This window comes from Martes martes (assembly GCF_963455335.1).
Source record: "Martes martes genome assembly, chromosome: 1".
Classification (NCBI taxonomy): domain Eukaryota; kingdom Metazoa; phylum Chordata; class Mammalia; order Carnivora; family Mustelidae; genus Martes; species Martes martes.
Genome location: NC_137888.1, coordinates 200517580 through 200540569, shown reverse-complemented (window position 1 = coordinate 200540569; position 22990 = coordinate 200517580). Strand labels below are relative to the sequence as shown.

Here is a 22990-nt window from a genome sequence, read left to right as displayed (position 1 = left end):
TGCTTAACTGACTTAGCCACTCAGGCGCCCCTAAATTAACCCTCCTCTTGCCTTCTTCTCAGGTTTGTCATCAAGACCTAGACAAGATAAAGCAGGCAGCTGGCATCGTTTCTATGTCAAATCTGAAAACACTGTTAATAAAGAAAATTAAACCGTTATGAGCTACAGAGAAAATCACGAGCACTAGGTACTCCCCACCTCACTTTCCTTCTTTCCTCTCCTTGCACCTTCTCTACCTAACACTACCTATGTTGCCTGACCCTCTGTCTCCCCAGCTGACTGCAAGCTGCTCGGGGCAGAGACTTCTGTCTGCTCTGCTCAGCGCTACACCTCTAGTGCCTCACGACTGGTGCCCAGGATGTACCCAGTACATGTCTGCGGAAGGAAGGAATTACCAGCTCCAATAACCCACTTTCAACCAAGCCAAACAACACTTCATCACCTGCCACTGAACCACCCACTGATACCACAGACTGGAAACTGAAGAGTCAACAAAAAATTCTAACTTCCCCTTTGTAAGAAAAGGACTAGAGAAAGTAGAAAAATCAGGAGCTCCTGAATAGGAAAGATGCAACAGGAAAGGAGAAGGCTTCTAATGGAGCAAGAATGTGGCTTCACAATAACTCTTCCTTAAAAAGAATGAAAGGAAACTCCAAAGGCCAGTGAACTCTCAATTCCAACATAGAAGCCATGTGATTTCCGGCTGCACATTTTTTAAGAAATGGGTTCATGGCCAAGAGCTTTCTGAAGCCAGAAATGGGAAGATTAAAGCCAATTAAAGTAGCAATCAATACACCAACAGATTAGAAAATCTAGATGAAATGGGCAAAATCCTAGAAACACACAATGTACCTAAACTGACTCATGAAGAAATAGAAGATTTAAATACATCTGTAACTAATAAGGATATTGAGTAAGTAATCAAAACCCTCCTAATAAAGAAAAAAGCCCTGGGCCAGACAGTTTTACTGGTGAATTCTAATACTAACAAATCGAATCCATCAAGGACTAAAGACCAGGGGAATTTACTCTCCAATGCAAAAATGGTTCAACATACAAAAACCAACTAATGCAATATAATAATAGGATGGGGGGGAATCACATGATCATCTCAATTGATGAAGAAAAAGCATTTGACAAAAATCAACTCTCTTTGTTATGAGAGTGATATGATATAAACAGTCAAAAAGCTAGGAATAGAAGGAAACTTCCTCAACATGATAAAGGTCATATTCGAAAAACCCACAGTGAATGTCACACTCAATGGTGAAACACCGAAAGCTCTTCCATGATAAGGAACATAACAAGGATGACTGCTTTCACAACTTCTAGCCAACATGATACTCAAAGTTCTAGCCAGAGCAATCAGGCAAGAAAAGGAAATAATCTTCCAATAATCTTCCAAATTGGGAGAACTAAAATTGTATCTGTTCACAGATGATATGATCTTATATGTAGAAATATCTAGAGTCCATGAAAAAACTGTTAGAATAATTAACAAATTCAGCAAAGTTCCAGGATGTCAATTTTGTAAATCAACAGACAAATATCAGTTGCATTTCTGTATGTATTAGCAATGTACAATCTGAACAGGTAATTAAGAAAACAATCTCCTTTACAACAGCACCAAAAAGAATAAAATGCTTAGGAGATTTTTAATCAAGGAGCTAAAGGCTTGTACATTGACAACTACAGAACACTGCTAAAAAAAAAAAAAAAATTAAAGACTTAAATGAAAATTAACAACTTAAGGGGTACCTGGGTGGGTCAGTTGGTTGAGCATCTGCCTTTGGCTCAGGTCATGATCCTGGAGTCCCGGGATCAAGCCCTCCATCAGGCTCCATGCTCAGCGGGGAGTCTGCTTCTCCCTCTGCCCCTTACCCCACCTGTGCTCTCTTTTTCTCTCTTCTCTTGTCAAATAAATAAATTTAAAAAAGAATTAACAACTTAAATGGAAAGACATCCCATGCTCATGGACTGGAAGACTTAATATTGTTAGGATGGCAATACTCCCCAAAACTGTTTACAGACTCAGTACAATCCATATCAAAATCTCAACAGCATTCTTTGCACAAACAGAAAAATCCATTCTAAAATTCATATGGAATCTCAGGGATCCCAAAAAGCCAAAACAATCTTGAAAGAGAACTAAGAGGATTCATACTTTCTGGTTTCAGAACTTACAACAAGCTATAGTAATCAAAAGAGTATGGCAGTGGCATAATGACAGACATATAAACCAAGAGAAGAATAGAGGGTCCTGAAATAAACTCTCACAGATATGGTGAAATTATTTTCAACAATTTAGTAGGGAAAGGACCATTCAACAGGGAAAGGACATTCAATAGGGAAGACCATTCAATAGGGAAAGGACAGTTATTTCAACAAATGGTACTGGGAAAACTGGATATTCACATGCCAGACACTGTATTAGACACTTACATTATACCTACATAAAAATTAACTCAGAATGGATCAAATACCTAAATATAAGAGCTAAAACTATAAAACTCTTAGGGTAAAACATGGGGAAAAGCTTCAGGATCCAAGGTTTGATAAAGGTTCCTCAGACATGACACCAAAAGCAGATGCACCAAAAGAAAAAATAAATTGTGTTTTATCAAAATTAAGAACTTTAGGCATCAAAGGACATTATTGGGAAAGTGAAAAGACAACCATGGAATTGGGAGAAAACATCTGCAAATCCCATATCTGATAGGGGATTAATAGTCAGAATATATTAAGAACTCCTACAACTCAACAACAACAAAAGTCAATTAAAAAATGGGCGAAGGGGTGCCTGGGTGGTTCAGTCAGTAAAGCATTGGACTTTTGGTTGGTTTCAGCTCAGATTATGACCTTATGGGTTGTAGCCCCACATACTCTGTGTAGAGTTTGCTTGAAAATTCTCTCCCTCTGACCCTCCTCCCACTCGTGTGCGCAAACTCTCTCTCTCTCCCAAATAAATATATCTTTAAAAGAAAAATGGCAGGGGCGCCTGGGTGGCTCAGAGGGTTAAGCCTCTGCCTTCGGCTCAGGTCATGATCTCAGAGTCTTGGGATCGAGCCCCTCATCGGGCTCTCTGCTCATCAGGGAGCCTGCTTCCTCCTCTCTCTCTGCCTGCCTCTCTGCCTACTTGTGATCTCTCTCTCTCTCTGTCAAATAAATAAATAAATTCTTAAAAAAAAAAAAAAAAAAGACTGTCTTTCTCTTTAAAAAAAAAAAAAAAAGAAAAAGAAAAATGGCAGCAGGGGAAGGACATGAACAGACACTTCTCCAAAGAAGATATACAAATGGCCATAGGCACATGAGAAGATGCTCAACATGACTCACTGATCACTACGGAAATGCACATCAAAATTACAATGTGATACCATTTCACACCTAATAGGATGGCTATAATCAACAAAACAGAAAATACCAAGTGTTGACAAGGATGTAGAAAAACAGGAATCCATGTCCATGGCTGCTGTGGAAAACAACATGGCAGTTCCTTCAGAGGTTAAACACAGAACTGCTATATAATCCAAAATTTCCACTTCTGGGTTCACACCCAAAAGAAATGAAAATGGAGACTCAAATAGATATTTATTTATACATTCATGGCTCACAACAGCCAAAAGTTAGAAGCAACCTCAAACAGATAAAATACGGTATAGTACAAAGGAGTATGATCCAACTTTAAAAAGGAATGAAATTTCACATATGCTACAACATGGATAAACCTTAAAAATTTTATGCTGGGGACACCTGGGTGGCTTAGTCAGTTAAGCGTCTGACTTGATCCCAGGGTCCTGGGACCAAGCCCCACATCAGGCTCCTTGCTCAGCAGGGAGGCTGCTTCTCCCTGTGCCTGCACCTGCCAATCCCCCTGCTTATGCTCTCTCTCTCTTTCTCTGACAAGTAAATAAATAAAATCTTAAAAAAAAAAAAGTTATGCTGGTTGAAATAAGCCAGTCAAAGAAAGTCAAATACTGTATGATTCTACTTATATAAGATACCTAAAGTAGTCAAATAGAATGGTGGTTGTCAGGGGCTAGGGTGGGGAGTTACTGTTTAATGGGTACAGAGTGTACATTTGGGATGGTGAAAAAGCTCTGGACATAGTGGTACAGTTATATAACATTATGAACATATTTCAAATGGTAAACTTTATGTTACATACATTCTGCCACAATAAAAAAAAGATAGGGAAAAAATAACCATCGGGCCGTATTTTCAGCCCTTTGAGAGAATCCGTCTTTAAAGGCCACTTCTCCTGATGGCCTGGGCATCCTTCCCATGGCAACAGGCCCTAAGGATGCTATGTTATCCGTTGTATTCTAACCTCAAGCCCAGTCACAGTAATCTGGGCCCCAAATCCCAGCCAACAGCACAGGCTGGCTAGCCACTGAAAAGCTGAGGCCTGAGTTTCCCTCTGCCAGGCAGTTTTGGCGCAGAACCCTCTGACAGGGCCAACAACATGCCAACAAAAGCAGAAACCAATCCCGCTAGCTTTCACTCTTTATTACTTCCCCTTTCACTTTCCCACAGAGTGGCCATGCAGAAAGGAAACAGGGGCCTGACTGACCAGCCTGACTCTCTAAAGTTGGAAAGCTGAGTCCCTGTTTTCCCTCTCCCATCCAAGGTCTAGATATTTACTAGCCTTTATATTTTGTAGAATTAACAGTTTTTGCTCATCCAACAACAGCGGAACTGAAAGCCTCCACCCTCTGTGGGCTCTAGTGCTCTTTCATACAGAGGACCCTGTCAGATCTCAAAATAACCCAACGAGAATTAATATAGAGGACTTCTTATCCTCCACTGTGGACATGAAGAAACAGGCTCATGGATATGAAGCAATTTGTCCCAAGTCCCACAGCCCCAAGTGACAAGGCCAGGGTTTGCACACAGGCAATGAACTTCAGAGCTCTCCTTCCTCTTGATTACTCGGAGAGAGCAACGAGGTGGAAATGGAATGGGACCGTTTTGGTGTCAAACAAAAGCAAGAAAGATGCTTCCAAGTTTGGTAACTAATAGGATTAGGAGGTTCATCCCCAGAGAAGTAGCCTAGGAACAACTAAGTGTCCTCCTCTTTCCCTGAGGTGCACCCTGACCTAGAAATGGGTCTTTATTTTTGCACTTTTGTACTCAAATTCCAGCTGGGCGCCCAGAGTACCGTCCCGTACTGCCCTGCCCAAGGTGCGGTGGCGGACAGGGAGGGTCTGCCACAGTCACTGAATTTCACCAGGCTGGAAGGCCGGCTAGGTCGTGGGGGAAAGGGGATGACTCAGGGCGCTGAAAAGCGAAAAAAATACGCCTAATACAACGAGCATCCAAAACTTAGAAACTGCCCTGGAGACGCATAAGACAAACTCAAGAAAGAAACCGAAAACCCTCGCCCCGCCTCGCGCATGCGCGGCGACGGAGCACCAGCGCCAAAAGAGTCCCAGGCAGCTACCACTACACCTGGTAGGGGGGCTCCGACTCCTCGCGCAAGCACCATCCGCGAGCGCATGCGCGTCACCCGCAGCTGCCTTTTCCTAGTAGTCCCCTGCCCTCTCGTCCCTGTTCTGGACCCGAATACTGGCTACCTAAGCCACGGCCCTCACTCTACATTCCTCACCTTGCGCCCGGTTTTTTCCCTTAGGGCTTTCAGCCGTTCCTTTCGCCGCAACGCCTCTTCCTCTAGCCGGCCCACACCAGCCGCAGTAGCCGCCATGTTGCCCACCCTCCTCTTCTCTCGTCCTGCATCGCGCAGGCCCGGGGAGTAGATTAACCTCTGGCGGCCAATCCAGTGACGAGAACGGGAGATCAGGAAGTCCTGAAAGCCAATCAATACTGAGTTGCTATAGTAGGGCCCGCCCCACCTTTCCTCGCAACTTGCCTCGCCTGCTGGGGGAGGGCACGGTAAAGAGAAAGGCCATAAGACTCGATTCGTCCAATGCCCATCAATGAGAAAGCAGCAAGTGGAATCAGACCTGAGTGAAGGAGGATAGAGCGCGTCGATTGCTCTGCTTTTGCCTAAGCAAACGCCAACCACGCCCCTCACTCCATACCCGCAGCACGGAATGCGCTGACCCAGCCCTGTCCCCTTGTCCATATTCTTCAAGGCCCGAATGCCTTCAAGAAGTCTTCCCTGACCCTCCACTCTGATCACAGTTTAATAAAAGCTCTGCCTCTTCCTTCCTCTACAGGTCTCAGTGACCTCCTGGATGCACTTGTTCATGAGCCCCTAGGCCCTTCTGTATCCGCTCTCCGCTCAGACAAAGCCTGTGCAGTGCAGGGCTTGGCTGGATGGCCGTTTCCTCCAGGCTCATGAGTGATGCCCTCCCACCTCCAAGTCCCCCCCGGAGAGGCAAGGTACTCAGAGTCAGACTACCTAACCTGGAGAAGAACAAACCCCCAAAGTAGGCCCAGTGGGCCTCCAGGAACCCCCCGAGCTTAGTTCCTGAGAACTACTGAAGTTGATTTGGCCTTGATTGCAACAGGTAGGCAAGAGTTACACTGCTCGCCAGCAGGAGCTGCCAGGGTCTTCTTTCCTGCATTAACCAGCATGTCCTGACAACCAGGAGACCACTTTGGCTGAAGTTAAGATCTTCTTACAGGATGCCAAGGTCCCCAAAGCCAACTAGAGGCCATGTCTCCCTCCCCCCAACACATACCATGACTTGTCTCCCAGCAAAGCTGTTTCCTGCTTAGGGTCTCCATTCCCAGGCTGGTAGCAGGTGGATGTCCACTCCTCCCACTTCCTTTCAGAGGCCCCTGTGCCACAAGACATCTGTCCAGCCCCTCCAAAATGACCCTCTTAACTTCACTAGCCAGGACCTTTTGGTGCTCTGTTCCCCACATCCAGAGGGGCAAATCGTCAGAACCTGTACCAGGGTCCCAGGGAGTACCAGGTAGCAGGTGCTCAGGAAATGTCAGCTCAGAGGTAGGATGCACAGGGCAGGAAAAAAGGCCAGAGTGGAGCGGCTGCCTAAGAAGAAGTCAGGAGGACAGAAAAGGATGGGAACCGGAAAGTGTTTGTCTTCTCTTGGCCACTCAAGGTCTGGGAGACTCCGGACTCCAGTTCCTCTACCTGAGAGTACCTTTCTGGGCTCCACAGACTTCTCCCTGGCTCCAACAAAGGGCCTGACCCCTGCCCAACACCAGGTGGCCCCTCACCTCCCTGGCAGGCTGGCCAGGGGAGGGGGTAGGAAGAGGTCCAGGGGTGATGATGGCAGTGGGCCAGCAAAGAGTCAGTCAGGCCTCCATCCCTGTCTACCCTGTCCACACTGTCCCTGGCTACCCAAGTAATTTTCATTTGGCCCATCTGGGCTTCAATTTCTCCACCTGTAAAACAGAGGCATGAGACATCCTCTTGCCTTTAACCTCTTGAGGTTAAAGAAAACAAAAGATGTGAAGACCACTGCTGGGCCCTTGAGTGGAGGATGCTTTACGGGAGCATCTAGGAGGCTTCTTGGAAGAGGGAACCCGTGAGGATTGCTTAAATCTCCCAGGGATCTGCAGGAGAGATGAAGGGCACTGCTCTCTGATGTCCCCATCCTGCACCACAAACAGTAGGAGCAAAAACGTGGCATGTCGGTCTCCCCATTAAAGCGCTTAGAACAGCACCAGGCACGTGGTAAACTCTACAAGTGGCCGCTGGTTGTTGTTACCATTTGTTGAAGGACTCTGGCCATCTGAACGCGGCCCGCAGCCCCTGCCCCCCACCCTCCTGCCCGGGAGACGGAGACCCCATCCTTGCACGAAGGGAGGCAATTCCAGCCCGGCGCACTGTGAGGGGGGCAAGTTTGAAATACCTGACCCCGACCCACATCCAGGAGGCTCAGATCCACCCTTCCCGAGGCGCAGTGTGGGGCTCGCACTGCTGAAGGCGGGACTGCTGGGCGCCCTCCGGGACCGCCCTGACCTCAAGCTCCTCCTCCCTCCGGGCTCCCCGCCCTTTGCACGGTCCCGGGAGAGGCGGGGCGGTGGTAGCGGCAGCTAAGTGCAGGAAGCCGGGCGGCGGCCGGCCGCGAGGAGGAGGAGCGTGCGGACTTGGGTGGCTCAGCGCGGCGGGGGCCAGTACTACTTCCCCGAGTAGTACCGCGCCGCTCCGCCCCGGAGTGACGCCCTCCGCCCATGGGCCTGGCCGAGGGCAGCCGGCGGGCGGCGCGGAGGAGGCGGCGGCGGCAGGTGGCGCGCAGCAGGGCCGGAGCCGGGCCGGGACATGGCCGCCTCGGAGCGGTTGTACGAGCTGTGGCTGCTCTACTACGCTCAGGTGAGCCCGCCCCGCGCCGCTCCCGCTGTGCCCCCAGCTCCGCGCTCCCCGCTCCCCGCTCCGGCTGCACCTGCGCCCCGCGTTCCCGGGACCGCGTAGATGCACGCGCGCGCCGAGCGGACTCGGGCTCCGCACACACGTGTGCGCCGCCCCCGGCCCGCCGGTGCCTCCAGCGCCTCCGGCGCCTCAGGCGCTTATACCTGGGGGATGACCCCCGCAGGCGTGCATCTCACAAGAGCTTCTTCTGTGGGGACCGCGCAACCTCGGTTGTGCCTGATGAGGAGAGGGGCCCAGGTCGAGACGGCCGGACACCGACCCCCTTTTACAGATGGAGAAACTGAGGCTCGGAGAATAAATGAGAGACTTTGTTGTGTTGGGAGGGGCAGGAAGGCTTCGTTTGCATTTGGGCTTGACTCTCCTGTGGGCGCGGCCCTACTGGGTGGTCAGGGCCGAAGGGTCTGAGTGGGCTGCGGGGTGGGGGGTTGCCGGTAGGCGGGCGTTGGGGGTGAGAGGTAGGGGGGCGTCCCTACTTTGGCCCCGTTTGAGTCAGCTCAAGCTACTCCGCATCAGTGCGCCGGCGGTGATGAGCTCCTCCCTGACCCTGATCCTAGGAGGCCCTTACCCCGCCCCTGGGTGGACCTGGGGGTCCAGCCAGAAGAAAAGATTTGCTTTGGATGCAGAGGGAGGGGAAAGGGGAGGTGGGAAGGTGAGATAGAAGGGATGTTTGAAAGGGGTGGAGGGAGGCCCTTCCCTCCTGAGCTCCCTGTCCTGTCTCAGAGACTACCTCACGGGGCCTCAGAAGGTGAAGGGAATGACTCCCACCCCCGAGTCCTGAGAGAGTTGAGAGCCTGGTGTCCCCCAGACTCTGTGTGTCACGCACCTAGGCTCCCACTTTCCTCTGCTTTCACAGCAGGGAGGGATCCCAGGGTAATGCCCCCCTCCTCTTCATCTAGCATCGGCCTCCCTCCCTGCACCTGCCTGGATTCATGCTCCTGGCTCAGGTGTGCCCTGGGTACAATGGACTATTGTGTGCCCCTGATCTCGTCACTAGGGGGAAGTTCAAGTTCGTGACCAGATCAGCTGGCCCTCTGTGAAGAGGCTGGTGGACTGTCTCCTAGGACTGCAGGCTGGATGTGGGGCCCTAGGGACCGAGAATCCAGGCCACAAGGACCATGGCTTCTTGAGTCCACTGCGGGGGGTGAGAGGTCCAGGCCGCTGGCAGGAGGCAGTGTGTGTAGGGTCTCTGTCTGGTGTGACCCAAGGCAAAAGCTCTTTACACCTGAGTCTCTACTTCTGTGTCTGTAAACTTGTCCCAACCCTGACCTCAGGGCTGGCCTAGACTCTACAAAGGGGTAGCCCATCTGGCTTGTCTGGACCAGGGAAAGCTCCTGGCCCCCTGGGGGCCCCTCACTCAGGCCTCTCTGTCTACATCTCCAAGGGTTGGTCCTTGTGAAGAGAAAAGATTCAGAAGGAAACCTGCATCTGGCCCTCATGCCTCTGATAGCCCCAATGGCTGTGGGCAGATTCTTGGGCCTTGGTTTTGCCACCTGTGACGGGACGAAGGGGGGCATGAACCAGGTAGTGAGTCTGAGGGATGTTAATGTTAGTGCTGCCGGGAGAAGGCCGGCTAGGTGTGGTCTCCCAGGACTGGACCTCCAGGTCCGCGCCCCCATTCCCTTAGGAGGGGCTTAGCACCCTGCCCCAGCTCCTCCTCTCACCAGGGCAGGTCTGGGGCACCGGCTGGCTGGCTGGAGCCCTAGAAGCCCGGGCAGTCAGGGGGCGGCCTAGGGCCTGGCAAACAAATCCAGGATGTGAGTGTGAACCGGAAGCTTCGGCCAACCTCCCAGCGCTGCCTTCCTGCCCGCTTGGTCCTGCTCCTGCTCCCGGAACAGGTCCCCACCCCTCCATGCTGGGCTCCCAGGGAGTGGTGCCTGTGCTACTTTGAGGCCTGCTAGGGACCTATTGTGTGTGTGTGCTTGCGTGGGAGGGGTGGGGGAAGGTGAGGGAAGAGACTGAACTGATAGAGGGTGTCGAGAGACCCCTGAGTTGGCCAGCCACCCAGCCAGAAGGTTCTCCCAACAACCGCGCCCCTCCCCTCAGCTGAGAGAGCTGACATCAGCTGGGAAACCTGTTTTCCCAGTTGTGGGTCTAGGCCCGCCCAAGGGAGCACCCCCTTTCTGCCCTTCCAATCTCCTCACAGACCCCAGGTTCAGACCTGCCCGCTCCCCCTCCCTCTGTGGGCCCTACTCCGTTGGGGGTCACAAGTGGGGAAGGTGGCGCCTGGTGGCTTCTGAGAGAGGAAGGAGGACCAGAGCGTTCCTGGACATCACTTAGTCAGAGCCCCTCAGGGCCCCAGTAGGGAAAGCAAGGCAGGGTCATACCAAGGTCATGGGATAAGTTTGGGGTAGAGTCTGGCAGAGCTCCAACCCAGTTTTCCTCCTGTGTTCCTTTGCCCAGGAAAGGTCTAGTCCTGTGGGCAGGAAGCCTCTGGTGGGTTCTGCACCCTGGGATGGCACAAGCTGTGTCCTCTGCGTGGAGCCTTCTCCCTCCTGCTCGAGGGGGCATTTGTCTCCTGTCCCCCTGACCAAGCTGGACCTCAGCGCAGGTCCCCATTTCACCCTCACTGTGCTTGCTGCTTGGCAGTTTCCCTGCACCCCACACTTTGAGAGGCCCCCTGCATATCCACTGCGTGGCTGGCTGCAGGAGACGAGCCCCCCAGCCAGTGACTGGTTGTCAGGAGGCTGAGTTTGGGTCTTGTGGGCAGAGGGGATGGGAAGGCCAGGAGCAAGCACCTGGAGAGGCCAGGGGTCAGGAGTGAGAGGGAGGCCTGGGTGATGGGTGGGGCTTCCCCAGGAAGATCCAGGATGGGGGCAAGGATCAGAGGACTGGGGCTGGCCCTTGGACGGCATATAAAAGTTATGCAAAATAACATGCAAAGGAGCAGCTCCTTTGGACTGGAGCAAAGTGATGCTCGACAGCCCCCCCAGTGAAAGGGAGCGCTGGGGGGCCTGACATCTGGGGCACTCAGGGCCACAGAGGTCAGGACAGGACAGACATTCAGGTTCCAGGTGGGGAGCCCAGGCTGAACTCTTTCAGTTATGCCACTGGGGACTCAGGGTCCAGAGTCAGAGGGAGGTCAGGTCAGAGCTGGAGTTGACCGTGCTCTGTGCACCCCGCCTCGGTCCTTCACCCTGACTGATGAGCTCTGTTGCCTCATGGAAACCTGGTCAGGCTCTCTGCTCCCTCTAGGACCTCAGCTGGGTCCTATGCCATCCTGTGCCTCAGTTTACCCTTTCGAACCAGGAGAAGGGAATGTAGGCGAGCCTCCTTAGGGCAACCAGGTCTCCCCCTTCCCTGCCTTTATTACCAAGGCAACTGAAGGAGGCCAGACTGAGGTGATGGGGAGAATAGCACAGAGCCCAGGCTTGGGGGGAGGGGCTGGTAATCCCTGGAGTTGTTATGGCAACTGGGGCGCTGATGTGGAAGTGTGGGGTCCCCATGGAAACGGGGTCGGTTACTATGGGGACCCTGAAAGGAAATTCTCGGTTTCCATAGTGATAGGACAAGGGGAAGGTTAAGCCCTGGGGGGCATTATGGAGACCAGAAGGTCCACCCCTTGCAAGACCCTGTCCCCAGGTAATGGGGAGAGACTGGCCCAGCCCCCTGGGCACTTGCACCACTGTGCCTCAGTTGCCCCTGCCTCTGGCAGAGTCCCCATCTTCTAGCTTCCTTCTTTGACTCAAGGTCCTCCAAGTCTGACCTTCAGGCATCCTGGTGTAGCCAGAAACCACCTTTGGCTTGACATTGCCATCTCCCTCCTGATGCTGAGTGGGGAGACCCCCCCCCAGGCCTGAAAGAGGTTATCCTGATCGGACCCCACCCCACTCTGTCCCATTTCTGCTTGTTTGTCTCTGGAAATGGGGTGCTCGCTACCACCCAGGCAATTCTGACTAGGTGGGGTCACCCACTTTGGAGCTACAATCTTCTCTCCTTACCCTGCTCCTAGTTCTAACCTGGGGACCACCCACACCATTCTACCTGCCTGGGCCAGACACCCAGGAGACCTTGGCTCTGCCAGTGAACCAAGGTCTGCTACTTATTGGTCACTGTTGGAAGTGGGTGGGGAAAACTTTAGTGTCACCCTAGAATGCCAGGGTCTTGGGAAGGCAGAGCCCCTGGATTTGGGGAGGGAGCTCCCCCTCACCTTCTCCTGTGCTTGCGGTGGGGGGGTGTGGTTGGAGAGGCTTTACCTGTGAAGCAAGTATGGAGGGATGGGTTTCAAGGGGCAGCTGCAGTGCAGAGAGATGAATTAAGGTGAGTAACAAGCTACGGAGTCTGAGAACCACAGCTGGACTCCAGAATCCGTGCTCTCAACCACTGGTCTGAGTTGGCAGCCCGAACTCTGAAGCACCAGGCAGGGCTGGGGCTCGAGAAAGGTGCCGGCTCTGGGGAGCATTCAGGCAGAGGAAGCACGGAGGGCAAAGCGCTTGTGGACCCATGGGTGTGGGGACAGCGAGGAATGCCCTCGGGCTGAGCCATCTGGAGGGTAGGGGCTGCTGGGCAGACAGTGGTGGCGATGTGTGTGTACTGGGGCACACGGGACGCCGGGTGGTGGTTAAGGAAATTTCTGTGTATTGCACCATTATGAACTCCAAGAGGAGGTGACGGGCTGGGATCGGGGTTTGAAGCAAGGTCTGGGTGTCCCCTCAGGGTGAGCCGGGTGGAGGGGCAGCACAATGTCCAGCAGCTCGGTCGTCCCTGTCCCCTGGCAGACAGCCCCCTAGCCCCCTCCCCCCGTAACATGCTACAGCCACCTGCCTTCAGCCATCCTGGGGTACCTCAGAGTTCTACGGAAGTGGCAGTTCCATGCACCCCCAGTGACTGTTTGGGCCTAACTAGCCCTTGGGAGCCCCGCAGCCCCAGTACTGAGTGCCCTCAGGGCTGACCGGGCATAGACAGAGGCCCATTGCCCCCGGGGTCACTGACCTCCCCCTCCCCACGGCTTGCTCCCCGGACCTCCAGGTCCTCGGTACCACTTACAGCTGAGCCCCAGGGCCTGAGGAGAAGTGTGGCTGCTCCTGCCCTGCCTTCATGAGGCCCTGGCCCCTTCAAGTTGGGGACTGGGCTGGCCCTGCCCAGCATTGCATTCCTGCTCCGAGCTGGAAAGGGAGGGAGGAGCTAGTTGAGGTGTCTCTGTGAAGTGTGGGAAGACCGGGCACTATAGCCGCCTCTTCCAGCTCCAGACCCCGTGGCATGCTGCATGGCCACCACGGCCCTGTGAGTCTCGACCCCTGCAGACATACCTCCCAGCATGGCAGCCACAAGCCTCGGGACCCAGGTCAGAGGCAGGATAGGCAGAGACCCCATTTCTCCCTGGTACCATGCTTTAGAGACCCCTCGTGCTCTCCCAGAGCCCGGAAGGCCACCTTGACCGCCGCAGCCCTGAACCCAGCCCAGCCTGGACCTGCTGGACAGGCCGTGGGTGTGGTTCTGGGGACAGAAAGTCAGGGTGTGCAGAGTTTTGAGGGGCCCACCCAGGTTCTGGAAGGGTCAAACCAGGTGATGGCCACGAAGAGGCAGGGAGGCTCCTGCTTAAGTACCAAACGCCCAAAGCCACGGATGGCAGTGGAACCTAGGATAGACAGAGACCTGGACTAGAGGATGTGACTCAGATGGAGAGGGGCGGAGAGGCTGGAGAAGCAGCTGAGATCGTACTCGGGACCTGGAATGCCAAGCTCAGTTGAGGCCTTATCCTCAGGCTAGGGTGGAGGGACATGGTCAAATCTGGGCTTTCAGGTACTCAGCAGAATGGCAGGGGGGCAAAAGGAACCCGCATTTTAGGTGAGACATGTCTATGGCTTGACTGGGGGTGGTTTGGGGGTAGAAGGGAGCAGATAGTGTTGGGCCGGTTTTGAAGGTAGACCAGGATCTGTGGGGTCACCGAGGCAGAGACCATGTTTTCAGCTCGGACCGGCTGGCCAGCAACCATGAGTGGCCCAGGCCTAAAACAAAGGTCTGGCTTTGTTTCAAATCTGGCACCTCCATGGCCCCAACCCTTCCCTCAGTTGCCTAGGTCTCAGATCTGTGACAAATGCACAAGGAAGGTGCCCAGCCACAGGGTGAGGGCTGCTCTGCCCCGGTTTCTTGTGGACCTGGCCCAGTCTGCTGGGGTCTGACCCCTTCCCTGGGGCCCATTCAGTCCCTACCCTGAGGTCAGGAGCCTACAGCTAGCAGAGAGGAGCCAACCACCCAAGGTAGTTCTGGAAGACCTTGAGTCGAGGTGCGTGGCACTGGGGTCACGGCACCTATGATGTGTCCCTTACCCCTCTGGCCTTCTGCAGTCTGGTCCCTGCCCCACCCCCTGCCCCTGGGAAAGAAATGTGCCTTCTGGGCTCAGCTGGTTTGGGGGAGCCGCAGATGAGGTCAGCAGGTAGGGAAGGAGGGCTGCGTGGGAGAACGAGCTCCAGACCACCACTCACTCTGTGCTTACAGGTTAGAACAGACCGGGCTAGGCTAGGATCTACTCAGCTCTGTTCCAGGAGTAGAGACTAGTAGGGCCAAGCAGGAAGGCCAGGACACAGGGGAGGGGGGGCAGGGCAAAGGTATGACTGAGTCCTCCACATCGATGGTGTTCCCTAGGCCTGAGGCTTGGATTGGGGTCAGGGAGCTGTGGGTGCCTTGAACGAAGGGTTCTATAGCAGCAGGTGTGGGAACCCTCCCTAGACTCCAAGATGGGACCTCATGCCAGAAAAAAACGAGTCTCTGGTCCATAAGCCCTACCCTGGGCAGTGTGGCCCCGCCCCTTTGCACTCCAGGCCCCGCCCCCGGTGCTGGGCCAGGTCCTTCACCGCTTCTCTTGCAGGGCCCTGGGTGCCCCGGTGGGGCTGGCCCCCCCACATCCCTGCGGTCTGCCGGGAGGAAGCAGCCCTCCTCCCCCACCGTGACTCTGCGCTTCCTGCCCCGGCGGGGCGGGAGGGGACGTTTCCCGTTCACACCAAAGTTTCCCTGGCGGCGGGCGCCCAAACTCGGGCTCAGCCGCTGCCCCTCTTGCCCATGGAACCAGCTTTGGGGCCTGGGGTCCAGGTAACCAGCCAGGGTGGGCATTAGGTTCCCAGGGTGAGATAGGGCATTCTGCCTGTATGTGTGGGGAGTGTGCATGTGCATGGGTCCTCCTGGCCCATGGTGTGCGTGCTGCACGGTCTCCTGGAGGTGGTGGCTGCTGAGCTGGAAGAAGGAGCCCAAGGCTTTGGATCAAGGGTGGCTGGGTGGTGGAAGGCCTTCAGCCCCAGCATCAGTGTGGGCCATGGCCCCATCCCAGGAGTGTGCACCCCAAAGCCCCATGTCAGGCTTGCCCAAGTCCCCAAGGGTTAGGGAGGTGGGAGCAGAGACTGGGAGACTGGGAAAAGCAGACAGGGGTCCTGGGAGAGTGGTCAATGTGCAGGACAGCCCTCTGCAATTGACCTTCCAACTTCCTGTCCTCCCTCCTCCCCTACCCACTCCTCCCTCCGTCCACCCACACTGCCCTGCCTCCAATCCCTGTCCACGGCCCCCGGTCTGCCCCCACCTCTGTTGCCCCCCGCCCCCCCGCAGAAGGACCTGGGCTACCTGCAGCAGTGGCTGAAGGCCTTCGTGGGTGCCTTCGAGAACAGCATCTCGCTGTCTTCTCTGGAGCCACGCAGGTGAGCCTGGATCTACCTGGAGGGTGGGGACCGGCGCGGGGAGACAGGGTCCGTGGTGCCCTAGCGACCCCCTCCCTGTAGGCCGGAGGAGGCGGGCGCCGAGGTGCCACTGCTGCCCCTGGATGCGCTGCATGTCCTGGCCGAGCAGCTGGACGCGGGGGACCCGGAGCAAGCCCTGCTGCTGCTCAGGCTCTTCATCGTCCTCTGCAGGTGGGTCCCTGCCTCCTTCTCTGGGGAGGGTGGGCAGCCGGGAACAGGGGGGCCAGAGGCGGGGCTGCTGTACCCCTGGGACCTCTCTCCCCATTCCCTCCCAGGAACCTGGAGAATGTAGAGGCTGGTTGGGGCCAGGTGCTGCTGCCCCGGGTGCTGGCCTTGCTGACCCGGTTGATGGCAGAGGTGAGGTGGGCTCTAGCCTGGGGCGGGGGTGGGGGGTGGTAGGCGGTATCCGGGGCCCAGCGAACCCCCTCTGCCCTCTCCCCATGCCTCCAGCTGAAAGGAACCCCAGCATCGCAGGAGGGCCGTGGGCTGCTGCTGGAGAATGTGGCCCTGCACGCCCTGCTTCTCTGCGAGGGCCTCTTTGACCCCTACCAGACCTGGCGGCGCCAGCACAGTGGGTGAGAGCCAGCCCACCTCAGAGGACCCACCGAGGGTGGCCTCTCTGGCCGGGGTCTGGAGGTGGGAGGAGGCCCAGGGGTAGGCTGGTGCGGGAGGATGGCCAGGGTGGGGTGCAGTGCCTGGCCTCACCCGGGCCCCTGCCCGTTCCCCACCCCCACCCCCAGGGAAGTCATCAGTTCCAAGGAGAAGAGCAAATACAAGTTCCCTCCAGCGGCTTTGCCCTGTGAATTCAGCGCCTTCTTCCGAGGTCAGGCCCCGCCCCTGCCCCATCGGCCCCTACCTGGCCCCACCCCCAGACCCGAGCCCCTTCCTGCAGTTCCCCATCCCAGTGGGCACAGGGGAGGGACACCCTTAGTGGTGGCAGCCAGCAGAGCTGGGAGCGCCACGGGAAACTGACGAGGCCTCCAGGGGCGAGGGAGTTCAGGGCCAGAGAGGAAAGAAAGGGCAGGTCTGGGCGAAATGAGTAATTTCTTTTCTGGGCCGGAGTGAAGGCTTCCATGAGGTGGGGGAGAGCAGTTTCCCTTCCCTCTTCCCTCCCACCCCCTGGGTATGAGAAGCCACTTGGATCTCACTCTGATCTGGACCTTCTTAAAACTCCCTGATCTGATCCCTTTACCGCTGGAGGCTGCCCCCTTCCTTTAGACAATGTCTACACGGATTCTGCTTCCTGCTCCCGCAGTCCTGGACAAGCTGACCCCCAGGACATCTCTGGCCACCTCTGGTCCCTGGGGATCCTCTTCTCTCTGGTCCCCTCTTTTCCTCTCATCAGAGGGAGGCTGGCCAGGACTTTAGATGGGACAGTGCAGGATGGCTGTGGACTGGGGCAGGCCAGGCTCGGTGAGGCGGTGGCCTGTTAGCACAGAAGGTGTGGAAGTGTCACTGGGGTGTGTCATGTTGCTGCAGGCCTGGGGTCTGGAGCAGGGGCCACGGCTCCAAGAGGGGAGACACGCCCCGTCCCCACCCCACACCCCGGGAGCTCCTGCCTCCGTTCTCTCACAACCTGAGTGCTCTTCGCCGAACAGGCTGGACTTTGTTCCTCTTGCCATCAGTCCCTCATCGGTGGCCTGGCATCTCAGGATCCCATCCTGCTCCTCCCATAGCCTTCCTTTCCAGTCCCACTCGCCCTCTGCACCCTGTCCTCTCCCTCCCGAAATGCGCTATTATTCCACGACTTTCCCTACTGCTTTCTCTCCCTTCCCAGACCACCTGCATTCTTATGCTTCAGCTCAGATGCCCTCTGTCCCACCCCATCCCACCCAAATCTAGTGAGCCCTGCTCTTGCCTCCATCCCCCACCATACACACCACTCATGTGACCCAGGGCTGGTCCCTTCTGCTCTCTGAGTTTCAGTCTGTGGCCTGGCATCCTGTCCAGCTTGGCTGGAGCAGAGCCAGGTGGGCCTCCCACATAGGAGACTGTGAAAGCCCCTAGAAGTCCCCAGCAGGGGCATGGGGGGGGGGCATCTGTATGGTAGATACAGCGAGGTCCCCAGAGCAGGTCACAGGAAGCTCCAACCGTCGCAGGGTAGCGGGAGCAGCTTTGTATCTGAGAAGCTCAACTCTGGGTTGCCGGGGGAAGTGGAGTGGGGGTGTGTGTTGCCTACTCTGGGGTCCCCACTTTGGAGGTTAAGGATCTGGGGGACAGGCTAGGCTTTCAGGGCAGGACCACAGGCCTTCAAGTTCCCCAAAGAAGGGCCATGTCTTCCCTAGACCTCCCTAGCAGAGAGCCATGACATTTTAGACCGCCAAGGACAGAACGGGGTCTTTTCCTCTCACACGGGATATCCTAGCCCTCTCCCCTGACCCCAGGGCACCTCCCTCTTGGGTAGTCCCCCGCAAGCTTGGTGACGTCGTCCTGTCCTGCCCATCCACCCTATCCAGAGAGCCTTCAGGGGGCAGATGGCTTGCCCCCCATGCTGCTGCTTCGCCTCGTCCACCTGTTCGGGGCTGTCCTTGCAGGAGGGAAGGTAAGCCCGGAGGAGCCTGTGGACCAGAGGGCAGCCACCTCAGGGGCTCTGCTGCTCAAGCCCCTTGACCATTGCCGTCTCTGCCCACACCTGCAGGAGAACGGGCAGATGGCTGTGAGCGCTGGCTCCGTGCAGGGCCTGTTGGGTGTGGTACGGGGCTGGGACCGTGGGCCGGCGCAGGACCCCCGCCTGGTGCCCCTGGCGCTGGAGGCGCTCGTGGGGGCCGTACATGTCTTGCATGCCAGCCGCACGCCCCCCCGTGGGCCAGAGCTCCGCACCCTGCTTGAGGGCTACTTCCGCATCCTTAATGCCGACTGGCCAGCGGGCCCAAGCCCAGGCCCCGAAGAGGCCCTTGTCGCCCTACGGGTCAGCATGCTCGGTGGGTATGGGCCCCCAGGCTCCTGGGGAGGTGGCTCGGCAGGGGAAGGTCCAAGCGCTGATGGAAGGCAGGACCGGGCAGCGTGGGAAGAAGGCGAGAGGCCGAGCGGGCGGGGTCGCTGACGGGATGGAGCGGGGCTGACCCGAGACCCGTCCGCAGATGCCATCCCCCGGATGCTGGCGTGCGAGGACCGGCCGGTGCTGCAGGCCACCTTCCTGAGCAACAATTGCTTTGAACACCTTACTCGCCTCATCCAGAACAGCAAGGTGGGCGGGGCCCAGAGGCTGGGGCCCTCGTGGGGGCTGCTAGGCGAGCCTGGGCTGGACTGGGCTGGGGTGGTTTGTGGTGAGCAGGGTGGCCTAAGGCTCGGGATGGCTCTGCACCCCATAGGAGGAGGGATGTGATGGAAGGACGGGAGCTGCCCTGGCCCCTCGTCCCCCTTTCTCCAGCCCCAAGGCCAGGGGCAGGAGGAGGGCCCGCTGTTTTAGATACAGTCCCTGCTCCTGCCCACTTACCTGCCCTGCCCCCAGACCTAGGTCTGTTCTGAGCATGGACAGCTCTTGGATCCCTGACTTCCTCAGTGCCTGGTGGGGCTCTCTGCCTGGGTGTCAGGGCACACGTAGCCTTCCCACGGGACAGAGCCCTGGCAGCTGCCCCTGGTCCCGCTCTAACCCCCCCTCCCCCCATCTTCCTCCTCTTCTCTCTCCTCTGCCTCCTCCACCTTGTGCCCTCCCCCTTCCCCACAGCTGTACCTGCAGGCCCGGGCGCCCCCTGAGGGGGACAGTGACCTGGCTACCCGGTTACTGACCGAGCCCGATGTCCAGAAGGTACCACCTTGGGGCTGACCTGCTCAGGCACTCACCTCCTTGGGCACCCACCCCCTGTGGCTCCCTCTTTGAGCCCTTCCTGCCTGTGCAGGGGGAACGAGCAGATATGTGTAAGGCCTGCGGTGGTCTAGTAATGGGGCTGCATCCCCCATGCTGTTTCACCCACCTTCCAGACACTTATTCAAGGGAATGGGCAGGAGTGATCTGTGCCCTACCCAGTATTTGGATTGGGAGCTAGGGTTTGGCTTTGCCAAGCTGGAAGGAACCTTCGAAACTCAACCACCTACCCCCCCCACCATTACTAGAAGGGGAAACTGAAGCCCAGGTACTAAGGGACACGACTGTGACAGAAAAGGAGGTTCCCACACATGGGCCCACTTCTTTCCATGGATCCTTGTGCCGGCCTTAAGCAGGTCACTGGGAGTCCCTCATCCCCTTATGATGTCTCCCTGCCTCACTTTGCATGGGAGCTGTCAGGGGCTCGCATGGAGAACCCTCTCTTTGGGGGCTTACTGCCTGGGACCCAACCCTGAGGGGCCCCTGGCTTTGTCCTCATGAGGCAGCCCCTGTGGCTGTTGCTTTAACCTGTTTTCTGAGAGCCTGCATACCTACTTTTCCACAAAGCAGACAAGGCAGGTGAGACCCCTCGTTTTTACAGATAGGAAACTGAGGCCTGGGGAGGGGAAGGAGGTTGTTCGAGGTCGCTGGGGAAGTCAGGCCCCATGGAGCCAAGACACAGCCTAGCAGTCTGGCAGCTGTGGACACATTCTCTAAGCCCATTCCCAGGGGTGGGGCAGGGCAAGTGAACGGCTTGTTTCCAGCTATCAGGTTCAGCCAGGGTGAGCCTCAGTGCCCTCACCTGCATCTAGGGGCAAGGGGGAGGGTAGGACTCAAGGTCTCGAAGGTTCTTCTGGTTCTAACCTCCTGTGATTGGTTGTCCCTCGATTTCCCACCTCCCCTCAATCATCATGGGTGATGGAGCACTTGCCTGCACGTGTGTGTCTAGCTTGGGTAGGGATGGGCGGGGACTGAGACCTGTAAGCCTGCCGAGCAGTGAGCGACAGAAGGGGCACAGTGAGAGGGTCCCCTGTTGATCTGCCACAGTGAGGGTCTTGGTTCCTTCCCTGGCCTCTTTGTCAAAGGGGGTCTGGCCAAGCTACTCAGAGAGGGCCCTAGGGTCAGGGTGAGGGTCACAGTAGCATGGGCAAGGAGTAGAAGGCCTGGAACCCCACTCCCAAGGCTTCCAGCCAGCTCAGTAATGCGCCTTGGGGCACCTGCTCCTGGCCCTACACCAGGAGCAGGGGGCTGCCAGCTCTGACACATTGGTACCCCCTGCTGCTGACTCCCCACCCCACCCCACCCCAAGGTTCTGGACCAGGACACAGATGCCATCGTAGTACACGTGGTCCGAGTGCTGACCTCCATCATGAGTGGCTCCCCTTCAGCCAAGGTGAGGACATTGCAGTCTGGCTACCAGAGGGGTGTGGGGTGGGGGTTAAACCGAATGCATGTCCCCCGAACAGCTCTGGCTGGTGGCCGTTAGAGCAACAGAGCTGAGGGGGCAGGAGTCTTGCCCTGTGGGGTGCAGGTCAGAGCTGGCAGCTGCATCTCCGGGGTCGGGGCTGGACTGGGGAGGATACTTGGGGGCTGACCACCATCCACAGCCTTCCAAGGGGACCCTTACCCCCGCAGCCATCCGTGGGCCCTTGCCCTCGCCAGCACTGCAACCCGGAGGCAGAGCCAGGTGGAGGAGCCCTGAAAGATGCTCCTTCTTCTGGGATTTCCATGGGGTGTGGGTTTGCCCTGGGGGCCCACATATGTGCTCTCTTCCTCCTGCCCAGGAGGTGTTTAAGGAGCGCATCGGCTACCCGCACCTGCTCGAGGTTCTGCAGAGCCACGGCCCCCCTACCCGCAGGCTGCTGCAGGAGCTCCTCAACATGGTGAGGTCCAGGGCGTGGGCTTGGGGTCCCAGGGGCGGTCAGGACCGAGTCAGGGTTCCCGCGGAGGGTGAGCGCTCCACCCTGGGGGCTCTGTTGGCCATGGCATTACGTAGTGGGACCCGTGGCCCAACCAAAGTGTCCGTGTCCCTGGGATGAAGATCCGGTGCAGTGGAGCGAGAACCCCCCCGGCCCAGATCATCCTGGAACATGCCGTTGGGGTTGAGGCCACCCCGGACCCAAAGCCAGGACTCAGGGGGTTAACGGTGCCCACGGCCTGGTGTAAATAGTGCTGCGTGCCCACGCGCCTCCGTCTCCCTCGAGCTGCGACCTGCACGAGCAGGACAGGGTGGCATGAGTTGCCCTCTAGCACTGGAGGTCGACACCCTGAGCCAGGAGTTCCCCTGGCCAGCAGGGCGGCCCTTCCCATCACCTGCCAGCTGCCCCAGGAACCATCCTGTGCTCTCTACCCCCAGGCTGTGGAGGGTGACCACAGCGGATGTCCGCCGCCACCGATCGTCAACGAGCAGCCCGTGCTGCTGCTGATGCAGTGGCTGCCCGCCCTGCCCACAGCAGAGCTGAGGCTCTTCCTTGCGCAGCACCTCCGGTGGCTCTGTGACAGCTGCCCTGCCAGCCGGGGCACGTGCGTGCAGGCCGGTCTGGTGGGCCACCTGCTGGAGACACTCGCCGCCGGGGTCGCCTTGGGGGCCCACTGCCAAGAGCAGCTTTTGGTGCTGCTGCAAGCCTTGGGCCGAGTGTCCCTGAGGCCCTTGGAGCTGCGCCGTCTGCTGTGCCCGCCACCGGCGCTGGACTCGGAGCCCAGCGGGACAGAGGCTGGGAAGGCCAGACACGCGGGGGCCGTCATCCGTGCATTGTCAGGCATGGCCCGGCGCCAGGGCCCCGCGCGAGCCCTGCACTACTTTGACCTCACGCCCAGCATGGCGGGGATTATGGTGCCCCCTGTGCAGCGCTGGCCGGGACCCGGCTTCACCTTCCATGCCTGGCTCTGTCTGCACCCCACGGCTGCGGCCCCTGCCCCAGCCCCCTCCCGGCCACTCCAGCGAAAGCAGCTATATAGGTGGGTGATGGCCAGGGAGCGGGGTGCGGTGCCATAGGGCCATGCAGGAAAGCCACAGGCGTAACTGGCGCTGCCTGTCCCCAGCTTCTTCACCAGCAGCGGCTCAGGGTTCGAGGCCTTTTTCACGGCAGCTGGGACGCTGGTGGTGGCCGTGTGCACCCGGAAGGAGTACTTGACCATGAGCTTGCCTGAAGTGTCCTTTGCTGACTCCGCCTGGGTGAGCCTCTCTGCTCGGATTGCTTGGGTGGGGGGTGGAGGAGACCC

At 57.0% G+C, this 22990-nt stretch overlaps 2 protein-coding genes across 3 annotated transcripts in view; one reads left to right on the top strand and one right to left on the bottom strand.

Annotated features, from left to right (window-relative positions):
- CCDC12 (coiled-coil domain containing 12) overlaps positions 1 to 5738 on the bottom strand; it is a 54715-nt gene extending 48977 nt beyond the window's left edge. For both annotated transcript variants that reach the window (XM_080820298.1, XM_080820299.1), the window contains exon 1: positions 5606 to 5738. In XM_080820298.1, the coding sequence (XP_080676424.1) occupies positions 5606 to 5701 (96 nt within the window). In that variant the 5' untranslated portion in view covers positions 5702 to 5738. The remainder of the gene's footprint in view (positions 1 to 5605) is intronic.
- Positions 5739 to 8169: 2431 nt separating this feature from the next.
- The window catches only part of NBEAL2 (neurobeachin like 2), a 30362-nt gene continuing 15541 nt past the window's right edge, over positions 8170 to 22990 (top strand). Inside the window, exons 1-14 of the mRNA XM_080815457.1 lie at positions 8170 to 8245; positions 15836 to 15924; positions 16006 to 16134; positions 16239 to 16320; positions 16414 to 16538; positions 16704 to 16786; positions 18420 to 18505; positions 18602 to 18884; positions 19044 to 19150; positions 19631 to 19711; positions 21078 to 21161; positions 21553 to 21651; positions 22125 to 22726; positions 22811 to 22943. Coding sequence (XP_080671583.1) covers positions 8195 to 8245; positions 15836 to 15924; positions 16006 to 16134; positions 16239 to 16320; positions 16414 to 16538; positions 16704 to 16786; positions 18420 to 18505; positions 18602 to 18884; positions 19044 to 19150; positions 19631 to 19711; positions 21078 to 21161; positions 21553 to 21651; positions 22125 to 22726; positions 22811 to 22943 — 2034 coding nt within the window. The 5' untranslated portion in view covers positions 8170 to 8194. The remainder of the gene's footprint in view (positions 8246 to 15835; positions 15925 to 16005; positions 16135 to 16238; positions 16321 to 16413; positions 16539 to 16703; positions 16787 to 18419; positions 18506 to 18601; positions 18885 to 19043; positions 19151 to 19630; positions 19712 to 21077; positions 21162 to 21552; positions 21652 to 22124; positions 22727 to 22810; positions 22944 to 22990) is intronic.